At 44.8% G+C, this 20,772-nt stretch overlaps 1 protein-coding gene across 1 annotated transcript in view; it reads left to right on the top strand.

The window, feature by feature from the left end:
* dscaml1 (Down syndrome cell adhesion molecule like 1) overlaps positions 1-20,693 on the top strand; it is a 33,406-nt gene extending 12,713 nt beyond the window's left edge. Inside the window, exons 7-33 of the mRNA XM_068745740.1 lie at positions 214-343; positions 1,352-1,630; positions 2,183-2,311; positions 2,464-2,643; positions 3,788-3,993; positions 4,573-4,669; positions 4,792-4,920; positions 5,191-5,358; positions 5,534-5,604; positions 5,799-6,039; positions 9,143-9,289; positions 9,664-9,819; positions 11,391-11,530; positions 13,411-13,564; positions 15,055-15,172; positions 15,379-15,542; positions 15,665-15,763; positions 16,673-16,861; positions 17,218-17,346; positions 17,489-17,647; positions 17,727-17,882; positions 17,994-18,024; positions 18,121-18,239; positions 18,683-18,835; positions 19,038-19,232; positions 19,363-19,671; positions 20,113-20,693. Coding sequence (XP_068601841.1) covers positions 214-343; positions 1,352-1,630; positions 2,183-2,311; positions 2,464-2,643; positions 3,788-3,993; positions 4,573-4,669; positions 4,792-4,920; positions 5,191-5,358; positions 5,534-5,604; positions 5,799-6,039; positions 9,143-9,289; positions 9,664-9,819; positions 11,391-11,530; positions 13,411-13,564; positions 15,055-15,172; positions 15,379-15,542; positions 15,665-15,763; positions 16,673-16,861; positions 17,218-17,346; positions 17,489-17,647; positions 17,727-17,882; positions 17,994-18,024; positions 18,121-18,239; positions 18,683-18,835; positions 19,038-19,232; positions 19,363-19,671; positions 20,113-20,693 — 4,629 coding nt within the window. The remainder of the gene's footprint in view (positions 1-213; positions 344-1,351; positions 1,631-2,182; positions 2,312-2,463; positions 2,644-3,787; positions 3,994-4,572; positions 4,670-4,791; positions 4,921-5,190; positions 5,359-5,533; positions 5,605-5,798; positions 6,040-9,142; positions 9,290-9,663; positions 9,820-11,390; positions 11,531-13,410; positions 13,565-15,054; positions 15,173-15,378; positions 15,543-15,664; positions 15,764-16,672; positions 16,862-17,217; positions 17,347-17,488; positions 17,648-17,726; positions 17,883-17,993; positions 18,025-18,120; positions 18,240-18,682; positions 18,836-19,037; positions 19,233-19,362; positions 19,672-20,112) is intronic.
* The last annotated feature ends 79 nt before the right edge of the window (positions 20,694-20,772 follow it).

A 20,772-nucleotide genomic window follows, 5' to 3' on the forward strand; every position in this document is an offset into this window, starting at 1 on the left:
GCCCCAATCTACATGCCAGCGTATCCTGGAGCAAAGATTTACTTGCAATTTACTTGCTCCCCAGTATACCCACTGCTCCTCGGGGATGGGTCAAATGTAGAGACAGGTTTCCCTGTGGGGAAACAGGGATCAAAAAGCTTTGCGATCTGCGCTACGTTGGGAAGGAAACTAGGAACACAGCATCGCTGATTAACGCTGCTGGTGCTTGTTCAGGTGGTGTACGAGAACGGCACTCTGAAGCTCAGCGACGTCCAGAAGGGGCTGGATGAGGGGGCCTATGTCTGCAGCGTGCTCATCCAACCACAGCTATTCATCACACAGACCGTCTACGTCACCGTCAAAGGTCAGTCACGGATCTGAGCGCTGTGAAAACGCATGAGAATATATAATATATGGGTTGACTTGAATTAACAGTGAATGTGAAAGAGAGTGATTGTGCGAGGGATCGAGCGTGAGGCTGGTTTGTAGCTGGAGGATGTGAGTGTGAGGCGGAGGGAGAGGGAGAGGCAAGAAGGAAACTGAATGCATTGCCTCTAATAACCCCTGATTAAGGGGCGGAGCAGCACAGTGCGCTCTCTCAACCACTCAGCAATTACAAACTGTAGGACCTCTATTGTGTAAGAGTTGTCTGTGTGTGTGTAACATATACATTCATGGAAGTGTGTACATGAGACAGTATCTGTGTGTGTGTGCAACTGAATATATTCTGTATGTCACCTTGTATGTTATTTCCCTCAGCTACATGGGGTGATAGCGTGACATGTTTGTTTCAGGAAGTTGTCGAGTGTGAGTGCGGGCTGTGTGTGTTTCTGTTTGACGTTGGCAGATGTGTGAAATCGGCTTTGTAATGTTTGTGTGCATGTGTGTGTTTGTGTATGCGTGCGTGTGAATTAGCTGCATGTGTATGTAGGTATGTGCTTGTATGAATGTGTGCTTGTCAAATCTCTGATTTAATTAGATGAATTTTAACGAGGCCCAGATTAAATCCCCCAGATGTCTCAGCTGTAGCCCCCCTTCCTCCATTCAAAGCATCGCATCACCTTCGCCACTCTCCATAGCAACACTCCTCTTCCCCCTGTGGATGAAGCTCTAATTAGAGTAGCTATTATGGGCTGTCTTTACCAGGGCAGGGTGGCATAGAGTGGAGGCGCTGGTGGGGCTGGATGCTGCAGGCCCGGTGCTGTGCTAGTAGGCCAGGCCGGCGGGGGGAGGGGGGGGGGGGGGGGGACAAATGATCTGAATCTGTTTCTTCCCCCCTCAAATTTCTGTTTACTCTCATTTCCTCTCTTCATAACTTAAACCTGAAAACCTTGTTCACACTTTCATCCACCACCTTGTCTTCCTCTCTCAGTCCCCCCACTGATCCAGCCATTTGACTTCCCACCTACTTCCATTGGTAAATTGATGTATATCGCTTGTGTGGTGTCATCTGGAGACATGCCCATACGCATCACATGGCGGAAGGATGGACAGGAGATTGTGCCCTCTTCGGGCATCACCATCGACACCAAAGAGTTCATGAGTTCCCTCCAGATATCTAAGGTGTCGCTCAAACACAATGGCAACTACACCTGCATTGCCAGCAATGATGCGGCCACTGTCAGCACAGAAAGGCAGCTCACAGTTACAGGTAAGGAGGCGATGAGAGGACACTGGGAAGGGTTGAAGGGGAGTGCTTTGAAAGGAGAACCTAAGTTCTTGTCTTCGAACAGAGCTGAGTGTATAAACGGACTAAAAATGTTTGGTCAAAATTTAAAGTCCCGAATTTTAATCTGTATATTTTACACCAGATCCTTCATTTTCCATTTTCCATATTAGAGACGAGCTAGCGCTTTAAAATATCTCACCAAAATCATGCATTCATGTATTAGCTTTAATATGTATGAATTATCATGCACTATTTTTCTTTTTCAAAACTGTTGCATTTTACTGACGTAATGTAGTACTACTTTTGCTACTGTATATAAACTCAACGGAATACTCCTTTAACTTTATGCCACAATTATTGAAACCTAATTCTAATGACCATATCAGACAAATGTTTTAATATAGTGTTATAGTAGTTTTGTTCATGTATTAACTCAACTGGACATTGGCTATGCAGGAAATATGAAACATGCCTCCAGTATGGAAAACCACAAAACAGTTCTACACGTTTTGTTCACTCCTTCTGTTCCTCCAGTGCCTCCTCGGTGGGTAGTGCAACCTAACAATCAGGACGGGATCTATGGAAAGGCAGGAATCCTAAACTGTTCTGTGGATGGATACCCTCCTCCTAAGGTCATGTGGAAGCATGCTAAAGGCGCCCTAGGTACACGACCCGTTTTTATTTCTTCATCTGTTCACTGTCGGCTTTTCTCTGTGTCTTGTCTCATTGTGGGTCTATGATGTCATAGTAAATCTGATGAAAGTGCAGGAATCACCATCAACCGTATAATTGATCAGACTGTTCTTTCTGTCCAGCGGGTATTGGGAATCCACAGAAGTACCACCCTGTGCCTCTGACGGGCCGAATCCAGATCATGAATAACGGCTCCCTACTCATCAGACATGTCCTGGAAGAGGATCGCGGCTTTTACCTTTGTCAGGCCTCCAACGGCGTGGGCTCAGACATCAGCAAGAGCATGGTCCTCACCGTTAAGAGTATGTACAAAAATACGTTCTTCCATGGCACAGACAGATGCAGTGAGGCCATCTAGCATCCTCCAGTGCACCAGCTTTATTAGTCTCAGTGCACACACAGTCGCTAATTGTAACAAACCAATGAGCCGGCTCGCACTATTTTCCCAGTGCTGCGTGTGCACGATCGTACACAAAAAAAAAAAAATGTGCACGTCGATGAATTGCCGTAGCAAAGGTGACTGTGGTCCTGAGAGCAAATACAATAAAGAGCAGTGAGAGGAGAGGTGCGTGTGTGAGGGCGTGTTTGTGTGGCCGTGTGATGGGCAGTGAGAGCGCAAGCAACGGAGCGATTGATCTTTTCACTCTTGGGATCTGTATCCAGACAACCAAAAACACTTTGAGCTTAATCATTATCTGCAATCAATCCCTCTATCCCGCCCTTGCTGTCAGTAACACTGCGTGTAATGCAATGTGAAAATGCACATGGAGCACACACACATACACACTCACAGTAGGTCGTGTCGTCGTTGCAAGCAGTACCATGACCTTACAGAAAACACACAAAATACATGCTAACACCTCATTTCTGATACATACAGATGTACGTAAATACAATTACTAGTTTCACCGTGTTATCACAGGATAACATCACACACACACTATCGCTCTCTCTCTCACACACACACACACACACAAACACACACACGCTGATCGTCTGGTGTTTGTGTTATTGATTGAAACATTCCTCTACTCTGCCTCCCTGAGTTCTGTCTGTTTCGCTCAGTGGAGAGGGAGAAAAAGAAGAAAAGGAGGAGTGAGATGAATAAGTGATGAAAACAAAACAACAGAGTCCTCCTCAGACCAGGACATTGTGTGTGTGTGTGTGTTTTGCCCGGAAGAGATTAAGTCTGTGAGCAGTGTAGTGTGTAAAGTGTGAACAGAAGTGCTTATTGTTGTGGTGTCCTTTACACACCGAGACCGCAATGCTAACTATTGGAAAGTGGGAGAAGAGCTTTATTGGCTTTACCTCATTGACTATAGCTCTTCATTACGCTGCTGAAATGGAAGCTGGCTGCATTGAACTCCACCTTCGCGGCTATCAGCTGTCCTGCCCTTCTTCTTCACCATCTCTTTGCTTCACATTCCATTTGTCACATCTTTCCAGTCCCGGCTATGATCACCAGCCATCCCAACACCACCATGGCTAAGAAGGGTCACATGAAGGAGCTGAACTGCACCGCCAGGGGGGAATGGCCCATCATCATCCGCTGGGAGAGAGGAGACACCGTCATTGACCCTGACCGCAACCCCCGTTACTCCATTACTACAAGTCCCAATGAGAAGACGGACGAGGTGCTGTCTACACTCAAAGTAAGGAACACTGAACCACCAGTGATGTCAAGGAATAGATCAAATGCTCTTTTTCCCCTTTTCATTTAGGTTTGAGCTGTTATTATCCAGCTTCGTGATGTATTGAAGGAAGAGTCCACACTCACATTCGTCCTCAAGTATAGCCAGACCCTGGCTCAATCATACGCTCCTCCTGTACACAATACCATCAGTATCTCTGTAGAGGAAACTAAGATTCATCCCTGGGACATTCGGAGACGCCTGTAAATACGTAACTGCTGGACACATAATTTGTTCAATCAAAGGTCCGTTCCACCGCTGTTGCTACCTTCGGCATCAAAGAGGTGGAACAAACTAACACATATTACACCTTCATTGTGTTCCAACCAAATGCTGATATAGAATGAAGATGCACCAAACCTGCAAATAAACTGTTATTGCAGTAGACAGGAGACAAAAAAACAAAATGCTTTTGTGAGCCTATAGATTCTTTAACTGGGACTCCGTGGGCCGTTTCTCTGTTATGAAGCTTCGGTCTGTGAAGTTTGCCTGCACAGATAGCTGTTTGTTCGGCTCATATTGCTCCCTTCCTTTCTGCAGCTTAAGCCAGCAGAGCGTGAGGATTCAGTCTTCTTCTCTTGTCATGCCATAAACTCTTATGGAGAAGGACGAGGTCTCATCCAGCTCACTGTACAAGGTAATCATTCTTGTATAAATTCAGAGCATCTGCCAAGTAAGTAAGACAATTATTATTATTCATGTTCATCTTCTTCTCACCTTATTCCCGTTATTGTGCTTTTTTTCCCCTATAATGCTCAGAGCCCCCAGACCCTCCGGAGTTGGAGGTGCGAGAAGTAAAAGATCGCAGCATGAATCTCCGGTGGACACAGAGATTTGATGGAAACAGCGTCATTACCTCCTATGACATTGAATATAAGAACAAGACAGGTAAGTAAAAAAAAAAAAGTGCAGTCCTCGATTAACAAAAAACTAAAAGTAAATAGAGAAGTATTTAAGGCATTGTGTTTCCTTGATATTTGAAACATACCGCGTGTGACTGGAATTATACTACATTTTACTTTCCTCTTTTTCCTTTTCCTTTGGACATTTATTGGTAGAATTAAGATGTAATATTAAGTAAGATTCTCAGAGAAAAGAAAACATGAAAAAACAATCATCAAAAAAATGACAGCGCTGTTATTTCTTCTATTTGATCAGATTCCTGGGAGCTGAAGCATGCCACGCGAAACATTTCTCCATCCAACAATCAGGCCAACATAGTGGACCTGCACCCTGCCTCCATCTACAGCATCCGCATGTACTCATACAATTCAATTGGCAAGAGTGAGGCCAGCAAGGAACTTACCATTAGCACAGAGGAAGCACGTAAGTGTCTTGGAAGCATTTTCTTACTGATCTAAATGATAGCAAATGTTCTTGTTGTATCTGTCACAACATACGTGTTACCCTGGCAGCTTTCCCAATGACATTTAGATAAAATACCTTTGGAAAGTTTCAGGGCCGTCCTACCCACATCCCTCCTGTTTTTGTCTCCACACAGAGCCTGATGGTCCTCCCATGGAAGTGATCCTGCAGCCCGTGACCTCTCAGAGTATCCGGGTCACCTGGAAGGTAAAGAATTAGAATGTTCTGACCTCTGAACAGCAATAGTACTACATCACAATATGCTGTTTAAAGAGTAATGTTTGGCAGTAACGTTTGCAATGTCATCACAATTCGTCTTTCATTCATTCACATTGTGGACGTGGCTACAGAATCAGGCGTCATCACGACAACGTTTTTTTTTTTTTTTTCTTGTTCCCCAGGCACCCAGGAAGGAACTGCAGAATGGGGTGATCCGCGGTTACCAAATCGGTTACAGGGAGAATGGTCCGGGCAGTAACGGCCAGTACAGCATTGTAGAGATGAAAGCCACGGGCGACAGCGAGGTTTACACCCTCGACAACCTGAAGAAGTTTGCCCAGTATGGTGTGGTTGTCCAGGCCTTAAACAGAGCAGGCACCGGGCCCTCGAGCTCAGAGATCAATGCTACAACACTGGAAGATGGTGAGGACAAAGATAACATCATACATTAGCAAACTGGCAGCCCTGCTACCTGAAATGCCATCCTCTGCTTTGACATTCGCAGTGGCTGCACTTTTTAGTTGCCATTATTCTTGTTGCTTTTCAAACTGCCTAATTGCTGTCAAACCACGCAACGCTTTGAAGTCTAAACGTCCCGCATTCGCTCTCGCCTTTCAACACAAATGAACGCGATGGGCAGGATCTAAATGCTTTTTACAAATACCAAGGACACGTTTGGTCTCACAGACGCAGTAGACATTCAGCAGCACTTCACGGCGGATTGAGCGAGGCAGAGATACTGTCATAGAGAGAGAGGCGTGCCAAATATTCAAGAAGTGAATATAAGAATGAAAGGACAAACTGCAACTGTGCATCTGCAAACACATTTTAAGATATCTTGTCAACCAAACCACGAAGAAATGCAATCCAAAACATTCAAGGAGACAATTCTTGGATTGGACTGGGTTGAATAAATGTGGAGGTTGGCGGTCGTCTTTGGAAGAGATGGAAGATGCTGGTTAATCGTATCGTGCCTGGTGCCTAGTACTACTTTTTAGTAGCAACTCCGTTGTGGTTCCAAGTTAGCCTTGCGGGTACTAAACAGTCGCAACATATTGGCACTTATCAAGGCATGGCAAACAGGATGTATCCTGCACAGCAGAAATCAATGGCCAGCACACTCTGAAGGCTGAGATAGATTCCTGTCTCATAGCCGTGAAAGGATCGTCAGAGGTGGACGACAGGCGCCTGTTGCGCGACACCAGGAGTTTGTGCTGATTCGTAATGGCAAACGACCTTCAGAAACGTACCCGGTACCAAGTTGAGTTGAGTCGGTATTATTTAATGGAAAACTGGCTTTTAATCGTGGATCCATTGTCCAAAGGTTATAATTTAGAAAATACAACATTCTTCACCACTTATTTCTTTTAAGCAAAAACATTTTTGGTGAGGTGCATTAAATAACTTTTTCATACAAAGGAACAGATCAAATTCTTCCAAGCCGACACAAAAATACGCATTTAAAAAGCCAGAATGTAAGCCCTTTTTTTTTTTTTTTAGCTCAATAAGGCCTCTAAATACTGTACTTCCTTGTGCTCTCCTGGTATTCCTTTGTTCACATTTTATCTTTCAGTTGACCTTCAATGTGAAAGTGCTGCGCAGTTTGTATATGCTGAATGAAAATGTTCTTTCAGTACATGGAATCTCTTTCTCCTTCATAGGTCGTCCACATATGGGAATTTTTCTCATTTCATAGAAACTCAGCCCATACATACTAGTGAACAGTTGCCTGAACCTCATTGGTCCAAAGCAGGCAGAGCCTCCAGTTCTTCCCTGTGGCTGTCACCGTGGTGACAGTGATATTGATGGCCATTATGATAATAGTGATAACTACAAGCATACTAAAAATAATTATAATTAGCTTGTCCCTCTCTCTGTCTCTCTCTCTCTCATTCCTGCTGCTAGCTTCCTGCTGTAATTACCAACAGCTGAGCACATTGTCTCTCTGCTCCCTCTTTTCATCTTTTCTGCCCATCCCTGGTTCCCCTTCTCTTCCTCCCTCCTTCCTCTGCCCCTTGCCCTCCATCTCCTCCCCACTTTAACTAGCCCCAGTCCAAATCTCCCTTTCATTATATCGCTGTTGTGCCCATTTTCTTTCTTTCTGTAAACTTGTATGTATTCATCAGAGGATGTTTTATACGTTAGTGGTGACTTCTCTGTCTCCCTCCATCATGTTTACCCCTATATAAACTAATGCTGTCATTTGACTAATTTGACTAGAACAAGGTTAGCATTTTGTTTACATCCTCTTTAAAGCCTTGCTCTCACAAAGGTGTGACTGAGAAGGGAGGAATTCGGCTTTTTTTTGCCTTCTAATTATTTAGATTGGGAACCAAACGGTTTATTCATGCAAAATCCTGTTTCAGTTTTCTAATCCCCCATTCCCTCCCCTCTCCTGTCCTCCTCTTCACCTCCCCTCTCCTCACCAGCTGCAGAGAAATTCCCTGGTGGACTTGGCCCAATCTTTCTCTTTCATTGTGCTCTCTCTCTTTCAGAGGGCTCTCTTCCTCTCTTCCTGCCCCCCCCTTCTCTCACAACTTGACTTCTGTTAGTTATCAACAGTGTGCATTATTCAACGCCTGAAAGACTCGTGGTCAACGGTAGCCACCTGTACTGGTGTGGACAGAAGGAGGCTTGTACGGTGAAAGAGAGATCTTGGTTGTAGAGATGGCCGTAAACACCACGCTGAATGCATGTCAAGAGCTTTTCATCTATCTCTAGCCTGTTCAGTCGCTTCAGGCTTGATATGGAAATGCCTTTTAGCATTTCATAGAGTTTATTTATTTATTTGTAAGCAAGATGTTGCAGGTCATCCAAATTTTAATGTGTTTCAGACCAGCTCTAAGTTTTCTTAGTCTATTGTGTCATTGGATTTGAACAATAAATATAGCTGGATATCATCTGCATAGTAGTCAACATTAATATCACGTTTTCTGATCATGGCATCATACACGTACATATGTGTCTTTTAATTTATTGTTATTTTGCATCATTGGACTAATTTATTTTTATTTTTATTGGTATTGTTACATGTCGATGATTTTTGTACTAAGGACGTTCAACAGAAACAAGACTGCAAGGGCTTTTGTGAAATACTCCTCTTAGACAGGGTGTTTGACTGTACTTGTACTGTAATACATACTATCTAATAAATGTATTCATCGTCATCAGGAATCATAGAAATAATTAGGCCCCAACACTGATCCCTGTGGAACTGTGTAGCTAACTTCGGTGTAAATGGAAGCGTTGTTCACATGTACAAGTTGAATTCTGTCTGATAAATAGGTGAGGTAAACCATCTCAATAGACTTTCTATCAGGATCTGATGGTCAAAAGCTGCACTGAGATACAACAGGATGCAAATAAAAGGTCATATGTAACTTTGATCAGTGCCGAATCTGTCTATTTTACTGAAACCGCAAAGTCAAGTTTTGTCTTTTAAGTGGATTCATTTCAGATACTCTTCTATAAGGCTGAACAGCTGAAGACACATATTTAAGATTTCTATCTTTCCTTTCGTCTTCAGTGCCTAGTCAGCCTCCTCAGAATGTGCGAGCCATTTCAGTAACATCAGATGAAGCGGGCATTACCTGGACTGAACCCCCGAGGTTGACGCTGCATGGTGTGTTGAAGGGATATCGTGTTGTGTTCTGGGCTGTTTTCCCAGATGGAGGTGAGTTGAGTGTGTTTGTCATGTTTCTTTAAGCTCATGTGCAGAATTTAATAATGTCTGTGGGTTCCAGGAGTATAGTATATATTTTACCGTCCCCAATGGTAAATAATAAAAATGTGAAAGGCCTCCTTTAGATCCGGTGTCTGATTTGTCCTTTCTATGCCGCTGGAGAAACAGGAATCATAGTGGACTCAATGGAATCCTTCTATAGATATAAAAGACAAATTCTAAGCTAACACAAACACAGTTTCAGGTGATTAAAATACTAACCATTAATGTTAAATAAATATCTACTTCTAAAATCCGCTCATGCAAACTAGAACTTGAAACGTCCCATTCCATGGTCTGAATGTCTGGCTGTCTTTGTTTCTTAGAATGGGGTGAAATGCAAAATATTACAACCACCAAAGAGCAGGTGGAACTCAGAGGACTGGAGAAGTTCACCAACTACAGCATCCAGGTGCTGGCCTTCACCCAGGCTGGAGATGGTGTCCGTAGCAACGTCCTGTATATCCAAACACGCGAAGACTGTAAGTCCGGAGATCATATGCAATCGGCCATTTTCTTTCAATGTTCCTTTGTGGCGAGTCTGAAGGCTTTTGTTCTGGGTTTCGGCTGCAGAGGGCATTTCTTGTAAGAAAAAGGTTGCTGATTAAAACCTCCTTGTGCTCTGATGTGCCATTACAATCACTAATGTGAATTAAGATGCTAAAATGTGTGGTTATGAAAGCCTAAGGGTAAGGGTGTGTGTGTGTGTGTGTATGCCCCAAGTGTTGGCAGGGGTTCCACATGTGTGTACATGCATACAATATCTTAACATTGGTGTGTGCTTGTGGGTTAATGCAGGGGGACATGCACTATTGTTTGCGTGCAAATCAAGCTCAGCACCCATAGTACAAGAAGCGTGATTAATTCTTTGTGGCTTAAAGATAATTAATTTTGTGCTTACACGTTTGAGCTGTGGATTACATCCATATCCGCCTCTCCTCTTCCTCCCCGGGGCCAGGAAAAGGAGGAGGCAGGTGTCTGGAGATGGAGAAAATGTGGGCGAGGGGGAGAGAGAGACAGAGAGAGAGGAAGAGAGAGAGAGGAGGTGGGGGGAGCAGAGATTCTGGGAAGTGTGATTTCAGAAAAGGCCTTTATTCTCTCTTTCTCACTATATCTCCATTTATGAGCTCGCCTCGCTGCAAGAGCTCTTCACATGTGTGTGTTGAGTCTTTGAGCGTGTCTGTGCATGGTCGTGTTTATCAGGGGGTGAGCTGAGTATCTCCTCTTCCCTCTTGTGGGTAGACATCGTGTCCAGGGGCAGCCTCTTCACGTATACTGCAGTCTGCTCTGCTGATGCCCCTTTGCCCTCAGTTCTGTCTGCAGCATATGGAAAAGTGTTTGTAGTGAACTAGTGCTAAAAGATTATTTTTATGTTTACCTCTCAGACAGAGATGGTATAACAGGAGCAAAGAAGACAAAGTGTTATATTTCAGATCATGTTTTTTCATTGTCTTTCAGCATTTTGTCTTGTTTGGGCTGCATGCATATATAATGTATTCCCGCCAACAGTGCCATGTATGTATTGGTAGATGATCAAATTATTGGTTCCATGATGTCTATACTTATCAAGATTGCCTGAAGCAGTAGTTGTTTATAATCGTCAATGTCACAATATCGTTTTGATAACGCTCGTCTTGTGTCTGATAGTACCAAATCGATTAAAATGATCCATGACCCGAGTAGCTCATTGGCTACAGTACACACTATTCACACGTATGAAGACACAGTCAGAGTTTCCATGTTGATATTTGGAATTCCAGATAATACGTGAGGTACAGCTGAAAGGCGGCTGCATCCAGTAGCCCAAGAATTGAGCAGAATTTGATTATAATATAAAGATAACAGGCATCATTATTATTTGTCTATGATCATGGATCATTTTAGCAGGTGGTACTATTGTACTTATTCAACTTGTTTATTGCCTCTTCGATGCTTTGGTTCTACTATGTTGATCATTTATCAGGGAGAAACAAATCTCTGCAATCTGTGCACCTTTTAACTTTACATATAGGAAAATGTGATACATGGTCCCCCCGCCCCCTTTGTTATTCAGACCCGGGACCCCCAGCTGGCATAAAAGCTGTGCCTTCCTCTGCCAGTAGTGTTGTGGTGTCCTGGTTGCCCCCTCATAAGCCAAATGGAATCATCCGCAAGTACACCATCTATTGCTCGAGCCCTGGGTCGGGCCAACCGGTGAGTTACCAGAGGGGTGGAGAGAGATTCATGAATGAGACGTGAATAAAAGAGGAAAGCGAAGGTTTGGCTGGTCTTCACCATCCAAAACATTGCTGATGAAGAAAGAGACGAGAGCATTTCCTTACACACATAAACAGAAATGATTTGAATTTATCTGCATGTGTGTGTGTGTGTGTGTGTGCGGGGGGGGGGGGGGGGGTTGTCTAGTGCTGCAGTCTCAGCGAGATGTGTGTGTGAAATGAGCTCTCCTCATACCGCAGTGTGTGTTCATGCACGCTCACCCTCAAGTTTCATTTGCATATCTGCTACTCATCACGTTGCCAGGACAACCTCATCTGTTCATCAACAAGGGGGGAGAAAACAAGCCACACACGCACAGACACACAAATATATATTATCATGTAGAAACACTATCCATCTATCTATCTATCTATCTATCTATCTATCTGTATGTCTGTCTGTCTGTCTGTATGTCTGTCTGTATGTCTGTCTGAAGGCCCCATGCAGAGTTAAGAATGATTACTATGTAAATGAGTGTGACTGGAGAGAAGGAAGGAGGGGTGTGTGTGTGGGGGGGGGGGGGGGGGCAGACACACAGCGTGGGGAGCACTTTTGTTCCTCTTTTTATTATCTCGGTCTATCGTTCCCCAGATCACCGCTATCTCCACAATGGAGGAACATTTTGATATCTGTTACGGCAACACACGCTGTCGTCCGTTCCTCCTAACATCTATCCATCCATCTCTACGTATGTCCGTGAGCGAGCAGTGGAAAATACAGTCATGAATGTACAGAAAAAAGAAGGCTTTTACACAGGGGAGAGTGGCGGGGTGAACTGCAGAGAAGATGTAAAACACCGAGGGGGGGTGGGGGTAATGGTTGGTGAGATGGAACGGAAAGTAAGGAGTGGGCCCACACATGACGGGGAGATGTGAAGAGGGGCAGGGAAATGAAGAGATGGATGAAGAGTGATGGCAGGAGGAGAAGGCAAGGATGGCGCAGGGGGGTGAAGGATAGATTGAGAGAGGAATGCGTGATAAACGAGGAGCACGAGGAAGCAATAAAAAGGCTGTCGGCGTCTTCTGTGACGGCCTAATCACAAATGTGAAAGACAACACAAATGCCGGAATCTGTTGGGCCGACACATCAGACGGCTGGGCGGGGCTCGACAATGGCGTGCTCTGCATTTAGCTTCAACCTGCAGTAAAATATGCTTTGGATGCAACATGTAGTGAACCGTGTATGTGTTACGTTTGTCATCTCTTTGTTTCGCTATTCTTCTACTCAGGTCAGCAGCAATGCAAGGGAGCTGCGTGACGTGTTTTTGTGTGTGTCCTGAGATAGCTGCATATGAGATGAGCAGTAGGTACAATCAGACGGGATGTGAAGCGAGAATGGCCGTCAGTTAAAAAGGGAGCTTGTGTGTTTGTGTGTTGAGGGGACAGTGATGCGTACACGTCTAGACAGCAGACACATGGCTGGGTTAAACACACTGCAATTACACATCCACCTCCAGGTCATATATGCCTCTGTGTGTCTGTGTGTGTCAGTACTCCTCTCCTCTCCTCCATCATCACTGATGCCTTTTGTAGATAGGCCTCATTAGTGATTGTTCATGATATCTGACTGATTGATTTGCCTGTCCTCCATTGTCTTCCTCCATCTCACATCATTGTTTCCACTCCCTGAACAGAATAGAAAAGGGCCTCACTCCTCCCCCCAAATCTGCCCCTCAGTCTCTCCTCCCCAATCCCATCCTTTCTCCCTCCAGCTCCCTCCTTCCTTGCCTTATCTTGCACCATGATTTTATTCTGTGTTTTGTCGGCATATACGATACACAGCGTCACCCACAGTGAATACTTGGCCTTCATTTCCAGATGCCCAGCGAGTACGAAGTCAATCCGCAGCTGCTGTTCTACCGAATCACTCACCTCAACCACCGACAGCAGTACCTGATCTGGGCTGCAGCCGTCACCACTGCAGGTCGAGGTAACTTCAGCGACAAGGTCACTGCGGAGCCAGCAGCCAAGGGTGAGTCACGGAATATCAGTTGGACTACATCCCAGTAGCACCAAACCATAAACATTATTTTTTGGTTTAAATCAGTGTAACAGAAGGTCTTGATTTACTAGTCAATCTACCTTTCCACCCTCACTTAGGGTAAGTAGGGTGGTGAGTTTGGACATAATATAGGAGCCTCTGGAGGGATTGCACATCTCATTTAGCCTTGAAATACCTCAGAGAGCTGGAAAGCATTGCGGGTTGTATGGAATATCCGACTGGTTCCACAGGAACTCTATGTAGAGTAAATTAGGAGGTTCTTGGAACCACAAGTATGATCTAAGAGCACATTCAGGGATTGTAGAGATAGCCTTCCAGCTACTGGCCTGTAGTTGTATTGATGGATGGCATAACGGTGACTTTCCTGAGTCTTTGCCTGTTGAATTTATTCTGCTGTCTCCTTCTCTCAGAAAGCCTTAAAAACAATGACAGCATTGGGGTAGTGTTCCACTTGAAGCGTCTTATTAGGAATACCATTAGGGATTATTTTCTAAAGGATGCTCTGATCTACATCCTTCATCTGAATCAATCTGCCACTTGCTCTTTACAGTGCTTCTCGGCCCTAACCTCTGACGTTTATGTGTTTCGACGTCATGCAAGAGGAAAGCGTATTGATTTCAGAGTTCAGAGAAGACAAACCGGTCAAAATCTGGGAGAAGCTAAAAGGCGGAGTAAAGAGAGGAAATAAAGGAAGGGTGAAAAATGACACAACAGATGAAGAGCTGCTCAAGATAATATCGAGGCAGAGTTTTTAAGACAATCGAGAGGGCTGTTAAATCAATAGGCTTTGGGCCATGGAAGAATGAGAGAGTGGGAATGAATGGAATTCACTTTTCAGCAAGTCACACTTTTCTTGGTATCTTCATTCCTTTGACGGATGGCTGCAAGCATTTGCGAGTGAATGTGCGCCGGCTGACCGTCAGCAGTGAAAGGCGCTGCCATCCAGGCTTGCCCACTCAATACTTCATTCAACCTTAACATAAGTGAACTAGAGCGCCGGTATTAAGACAGCAGGCGTGATAAACAAGGAGAGACAGAGCCCTCGGAAGGTCAGAAAGAGAAAAGGGGGGGGTTTTGTGCCTCAATAGATAAAATTTTTCTCGTATTCGCTCATCTTATTCTTTTGTAAAGGATGTTATATGCTAGCCTTGCTAGAGTTTCATTATTCATTAATCATGGCCAACACATTGCCCCCCCCCCCCCCCGCCCCCGTGCTTGTAAATCCAAAAATAATCACATTGAATATCAACCTTTTCATATTTGTATTGGTTCAGCATATTGTTAAAAGTCCACATCTTATTAGCTGTGAAACTTGAAACTTGTTTATTCGTTAACATAAAAATCAGCTGATTGACAGAGCGTAATTTGGCTAGTGCTTTTCTTCTGTCATGCCAGTGCTAATGGACTTTTTCAATCTCTCTGTGTACCATTTTCCATTTTTATTCTTCATCCGCCTCTAGCACCAGCCAAGATCCTTTCATTTGGGGGAACAGTGACCACTCCTTGGATGAAGGAAGTGCGACTCCCTTGCAGCTCAGTTGGAGAGCCGACACCCACCATAAAATGGACCAAAGACAGGTGAGACTTGTCCCCTGGAGGTTCAGTCGCTGTAACCCTAAAGGGTTAATCAGCATTAATAATGTGTTCATGTGTTCATGAGCTAGAATGACGTTACAATGCAGTTCAGCTTTATCAATTTGCAATTCTGAACACAAGTGAAAAGATGAGTTACTTTTGATAAAACTCAAGGAAGATCCTTCCCATGCACTTGTTCTCTCTGTTAGTGAGGACACGGCAATCCCCGTGTCTCTGGATGGACAGCGTCTCATTCTGGCCAATGGGACGCTGGTGCTCCGCGCCGTCAAAGCTGAAGATTCTGGTTACTACACCTGCACCGCCACCAACACACTCGGCTTTGACACTATTATAGTCAACCTTTTGGTGCAAGGTAGGAAATGGAAACAATAAGCAGTGACAACTGAATAATTATTTGTTCTTGAGAAACAAAGAGTTACTTAGCATTTATTGGATTTGAATAAAGGCAGTTAAGTGTTCTCATGTCCTCCTCAGTTCCCCCAGACCAGCCCCGTCTAACTGTCTCCACCACCTCCACCTCCTCCATCACCCTGGCCTGGATACCGGGTGACAATGGGGGCAGCTCTATCAGAGGTATGTGCTCATGCGTAGTTTTGTCCTTCCTATATACTAACATCTGTTTCCTGTTATCTATATATGTGCAACACTGACAAAGAAAAACCGACACAACCGACAACGTTGGGCTCATACATTAAATATGAATGCTTTATTCCCCATTTAATTTAATATTTTAGTTTAGCAACTGACTGCTGAGATTGACTCCAGTTTGGCCCGCGACTCAATGACGGACTAGGACTAAGCGGTTGGACAATGAATGAGTTTAGCAACTGTTTCTTTTTGCTTTTATATACCCTGTAACCATACAGAACTGCAAACGTGGCATTGGTTATTATAATGGGGACCCAGGGTCATCTGTCTGTACCTGCATGAAGTTGTAAAACACCAAGCATGTCCTGGTTTTGGATTAGGAGATTGGGATATAATTGTATTCATAATCTACAAAAAGGGTTAGGGTTAGGGTTAGGGTTACCCCTTGGTGGTATAGTTTGACCATTCTTAGATGGTTAGGTGGTGTAACAAGGTGGACTTGACTAAAGTGGACCCTCCCCCCTCTGCATTTATAAAGATGCTTGTTCCAAAATAACAAGTAGTTTAGACAGATTAGACGTAAAGTGTCTCAAAGCAGAAGGGAGTTGCCTCTCCAAGGCGGCTGATTGTAAAAGCAGTGCACACATTGCATAAACTCATTTACATAGACGCTTAGTCAGCACCATCTCGGTGTTGGGTTTTGTGGGTAACGAATGGAAGCATATCTCGGGAGCGGTGAGACCCCCCTCCAATTGGGGCTTTTTAACTCTATAAGCAGGAGCAGTGCAGTCTGACACTGACACCTAGTGGACAGCAGAAGTAACAATACTGAGCTCAAAATCATTCTTTTATCATAACTGTCCAATTTTTATTTTTATTTTTTTCCTGATGCAGGTTTTGTGCTGCAGTACTCGGTAGACAACACGGAGGAATGGAAGGATGTTTTCATCAGCTCCAGTGAGCGCTCCTTTAAATTAGACAGCCTGCGCTGCGGCACCTGGTATAAAGTCAAGCTGGCGGCGAAGAACAGTGTCGGGGCCGGACGCATCAGCGAGATCATCGAAGCAAAGACGCATGGGCGAGGTGAGAAACCAGGAAGGTAAAAGGAAGGAGATTAGAACGTCAGAAGTGTACAAAATCCATGTTTTTACAATAAATGCATGGGGACTCAACTTCTTTATATACTCCATTAAAAAAAAAAGATTAAAAAAAAGATAAAAATGATTAGAATATCAATTTAACTAGTAGTTAAGATCTTTTTTGGCACACCTGCCTACTTCATTGTCGCCATTAAACAAGATGTTGCTGCTGAATCTGATTGGTCAGCCTACGTCCCATCATGGTTCGGGTTTATCTTTTATATCTCCCAACAACATGGAATATTTTAGTATAGCATGAAAATAAATGAACAAATCCATGATTATTGTCCATCTTGGCAGAACCACTGTTCAACAAGGATCAGCCAGTCTTCACCCACATCAACTCCAGCCACGCCCGCCTCAATCTGCAGGGCTGGGCCAGTGGAGGCTGTCCAATCAGCGCCATCACACTGGAGTTCAGACCAAAAGGTGACTCCTTGCTGTTTTCAGTTTAATATGAGCTGCAGCTGCAATAAGGACAACTACGACCCTTTAAAATCAATTAGGTGACTTATTTTCCATGTTTTCATTCAAACCAAGAGATTAAACTTGATATGTGAACTCACTCCAGGTACATGGGCGTGGCAGAATGTACGTACAAATGCCACCGTGGACGTTTTCCTAGCAGAGCTGCGCGAGGCCACCTGGTATGAGCTAAAGATGAAAGCTTGCAACAGCGCCGGCTGCGGCAACCAGAGCTCCCAGTTCGCAACACTAGGCTATGATGGCAGTGAGTAGATGTCACTCAGATTATTGTTGGATGTTGTCTTGAGAGCTTTTAATCTCTCTTCTTTTTCTTATGCGCGCAGGCACAATTCCACCAATCAAATCACCTCTGGAAAAGAACGACGATGTCAAGAAGCTGTTTTCTATTGGCAGTCCTGTGATCTTGGTGATGATGGGCGTTGCCCTGCTCTTCATCATTCGCAAGAAACGCAAAGAGAAGAGGCTGAAGAGACTGAGAGGTGAGGAAGGCAGCAAAAAAGCAGACAAGCGGCATCTCCATTGACTATTTATTTAATCAACATTTTAAAGTTATTTGTGGCGTAATATAATCTTTAAATCTCTTTTTCCAGATGCTAAAAGCCTAGCGGAGATGCTAATAAGGTAAAACTGCAAAGGACGCCTCACAATCTGTGTCACAAATCCAAATTTTTGTGGATATTTTTCAGTTTGTGTTCTTGTCTTGTATCTGTGAATTAGTAAAAACAACCGCAGCTTTGACACCCCGGTGAAGGGGCCTCCTCAGGGCCCACGGTTGCACATAGACATCCCCAGAGTGCAGCTGCTGATTGAGGACAAAGAAGGCATCAAGCAAATCGGTGAGACGAAGAGACAGAGGGAGCTTTGTTTGTTCACACATCTCTGGATCAAATCATTAATCGGAATAGAGTTTAAAACTTCAACAGCCCCTTTTATTTCAATGAAATCAGAATTTAAATTCTAATGAGATCTAAAGATTTCTGTCGTCAAGGTTTATTTAAAGTGAAGAAATAAATAACAGACCTGCTTTGTTATCCAGATCCTGCATGTCATGTGTCCAATCCTTCTACCAAGTTTCACAAATAAGTAGTTTTTTAAATGTAATACTATTAACAGACAGACAACCAATAAATAAATAAAAATAAAAAAAAACCCACTAGAGACCTGACTTTATTGGCCGAAGTAAAAAATTAAGAATTACCAAAATGAAAGTGTTTAGTTTTTTTGTTTTTGTTTTAAATATGCAGAGCCTGTTTTGTTGAATTCATTCTGTATCTGAAAGGTGAGGACAAAGCAACTATCCCTGTAACAGACACAGAGTTCAACCAAACTGGCAACCCTCAGAGCTTCTGCACCGGCGTGTCTGTGCATCACCCCGCCCTCATCCAGAACACGGGCCCTTTGATCGACATGTCAGACATCAGACCGGGGACCAGTAAGTACAGTAAGCTTACATTTATCCCTACTTCTACTGCATCATAGCGTGCAATACGAGTGATTGTGTTTAATAGTAATATGCTGCAACTTCTTCAGCCTTTACGCTGAATTTCCGCCTAAAAGCTAAGTTGTATAATAAATGCCACATTTTCCAGCCTTTGCACAAACGGACTTCATTTTTTTCATTCATTTGCCACCAGACCCGGTGTCGCGGAAGAGTGTTAAATCAGCCCATAGCATTAGGAACCGCTACTCCAGCCAGTGGACTCTGACCAAGTGCCAGTCCTCTACGCCAGCCCGCACTCTCACCTCAGACTGGCGCACAGTTGGCTCCCAGCATGGCATCACTGTCACAGAGAGTGACAGCTACAGTGCCAGCCTGTCACAGGACACAGGTTGGCTCCTGGGTGAAATGGCACTTGCAGCCAGAAGTGAAGAATGTTCTTTTGCACTGGGCTACACCTCCAGAGCCCCCTCACGAAACTAAAGGAATGTGCTTCTCTCTATTTCTCTCGTCTTCTACAGACAAGGGGCGCAACAGCATGGTGTCGACAGAAAGCGCCTCCTCCACCTACGAAGAGCTGGCGAGAGCATATGAGCACGCCAAGTTAGAGGAGCACCTGCAGCATGCCAAGTTTGAGATTACCGAGTGCTTTATCTCTGACAGCTCGTCCGATCAGATGACCACGTGCACCAATGACAACGCGGACAGCATGACGTCCATGAGCACGCCGTCGGAGCCCGGGATCTGCCGCTTCACCGCCTCGCCGCCCAAACCCCAGGACTACGATCGTGGCAAGAATGTAGCCGTGCCCATTCCACACCGTGCAAAGAGTGAGTGGATTCTTTTTCGCCCCTCTGGGGTCTGAGGTCACGCTAAATTTCCCTCACGCCAATTCCAACCTGGCTTTTATACACCACATGAAATAATACTTAAACTGACAGTGTTTGGAGTCTTTTGTTCACCCTTTTACCTTTTAAGTTAGTGTTGACCTAATTTAAAATTTTACATTTTCAAGTTAGGGCAGAAGGGTGACACAGTGGGTGGCGGTGTTGCCTCACAGCAAGGAGGTCACAGTTTCAAATCCCACTTGGCTAAACATTGCAAAATATACAAATAGAGAAAACAACTGTGATTGGTCAAATGAGAATAGTGTGCGGATGCTAATGTCGCCAGATATGGTGAGAGCAAAGCGTTTCCTTTATACTGCACATTGCTCAAACATTATCAGCTAGTTTTCTTTAGGGAGACGAACTGTGTGATTTCTCCTCCAGGTGACTACTGTAATCTGCCACTCTACATGAAGTCAGATCCCTTCTTCAGAAAGCAGTCTGAGCATCATGACCCATGCCCGGTGGTTCCGCCACGTGAAGCTTCTATTCGTGGCCTCACCCAGCGGGCGTACCACACCCAGGGCCGTCATGTGACTATGGACTCCGCAAAACAGCAGGCCCTAAGTATGGGCCATGCTTGCCTGTCCAATCTCTCTTCTTCTGGGGCTTCTTCTGGAGGACTAGGTGGTGGAGCTAGTGGGAGTGGAGGGATGTCTGCCAGCTCCAGCACCTCCACACTTCCCCAGAGGACTCTCACCATGCCCGGTTCGTCTGCCTCAGCGGCTCAGAGCGCCGCTGCGGCCGCTGCCGCCACCGCTGCAGCTGCTGGGGCATCGTCCTCCACTGGGGGCGGGGTAGCAGGGGCCACAGGGGGGACGCCCGGAGGTGCCTCCTCGTCCTCTTCCAAGATGGGAGGATCCAGAGACTCTCTCCTGGAGAGCAGCTCCTCAGGCTTAGGCAGACTACAGAAGCAGAGGGATGGAGGGGGAGGGGCCTACTCCAAGTCGTACACACTGGTGTAGCCTGCCATCACTGCGGCCTATCACTGTAACTGGCTGGTCTAGCCGGCACTTGCCTGGAGCCTCTATGGAAATGTGGGGT

Source organism: Brachionichthys hirsutus, chromosome 11, assembly GCF_040956055.1.
Source record: "Brachionichthys hirsutus isolate HB-005 chromosome 11, CSIRO-AGI_Bhir_v1, whole genome shotgun sequence".
NCBI lineage: Eukaryota > Metazoa > Chordata > Actinopteri > Lophiiformes > Brachionichthyidae > Brachionichthys > Brachionichthys hirsutus.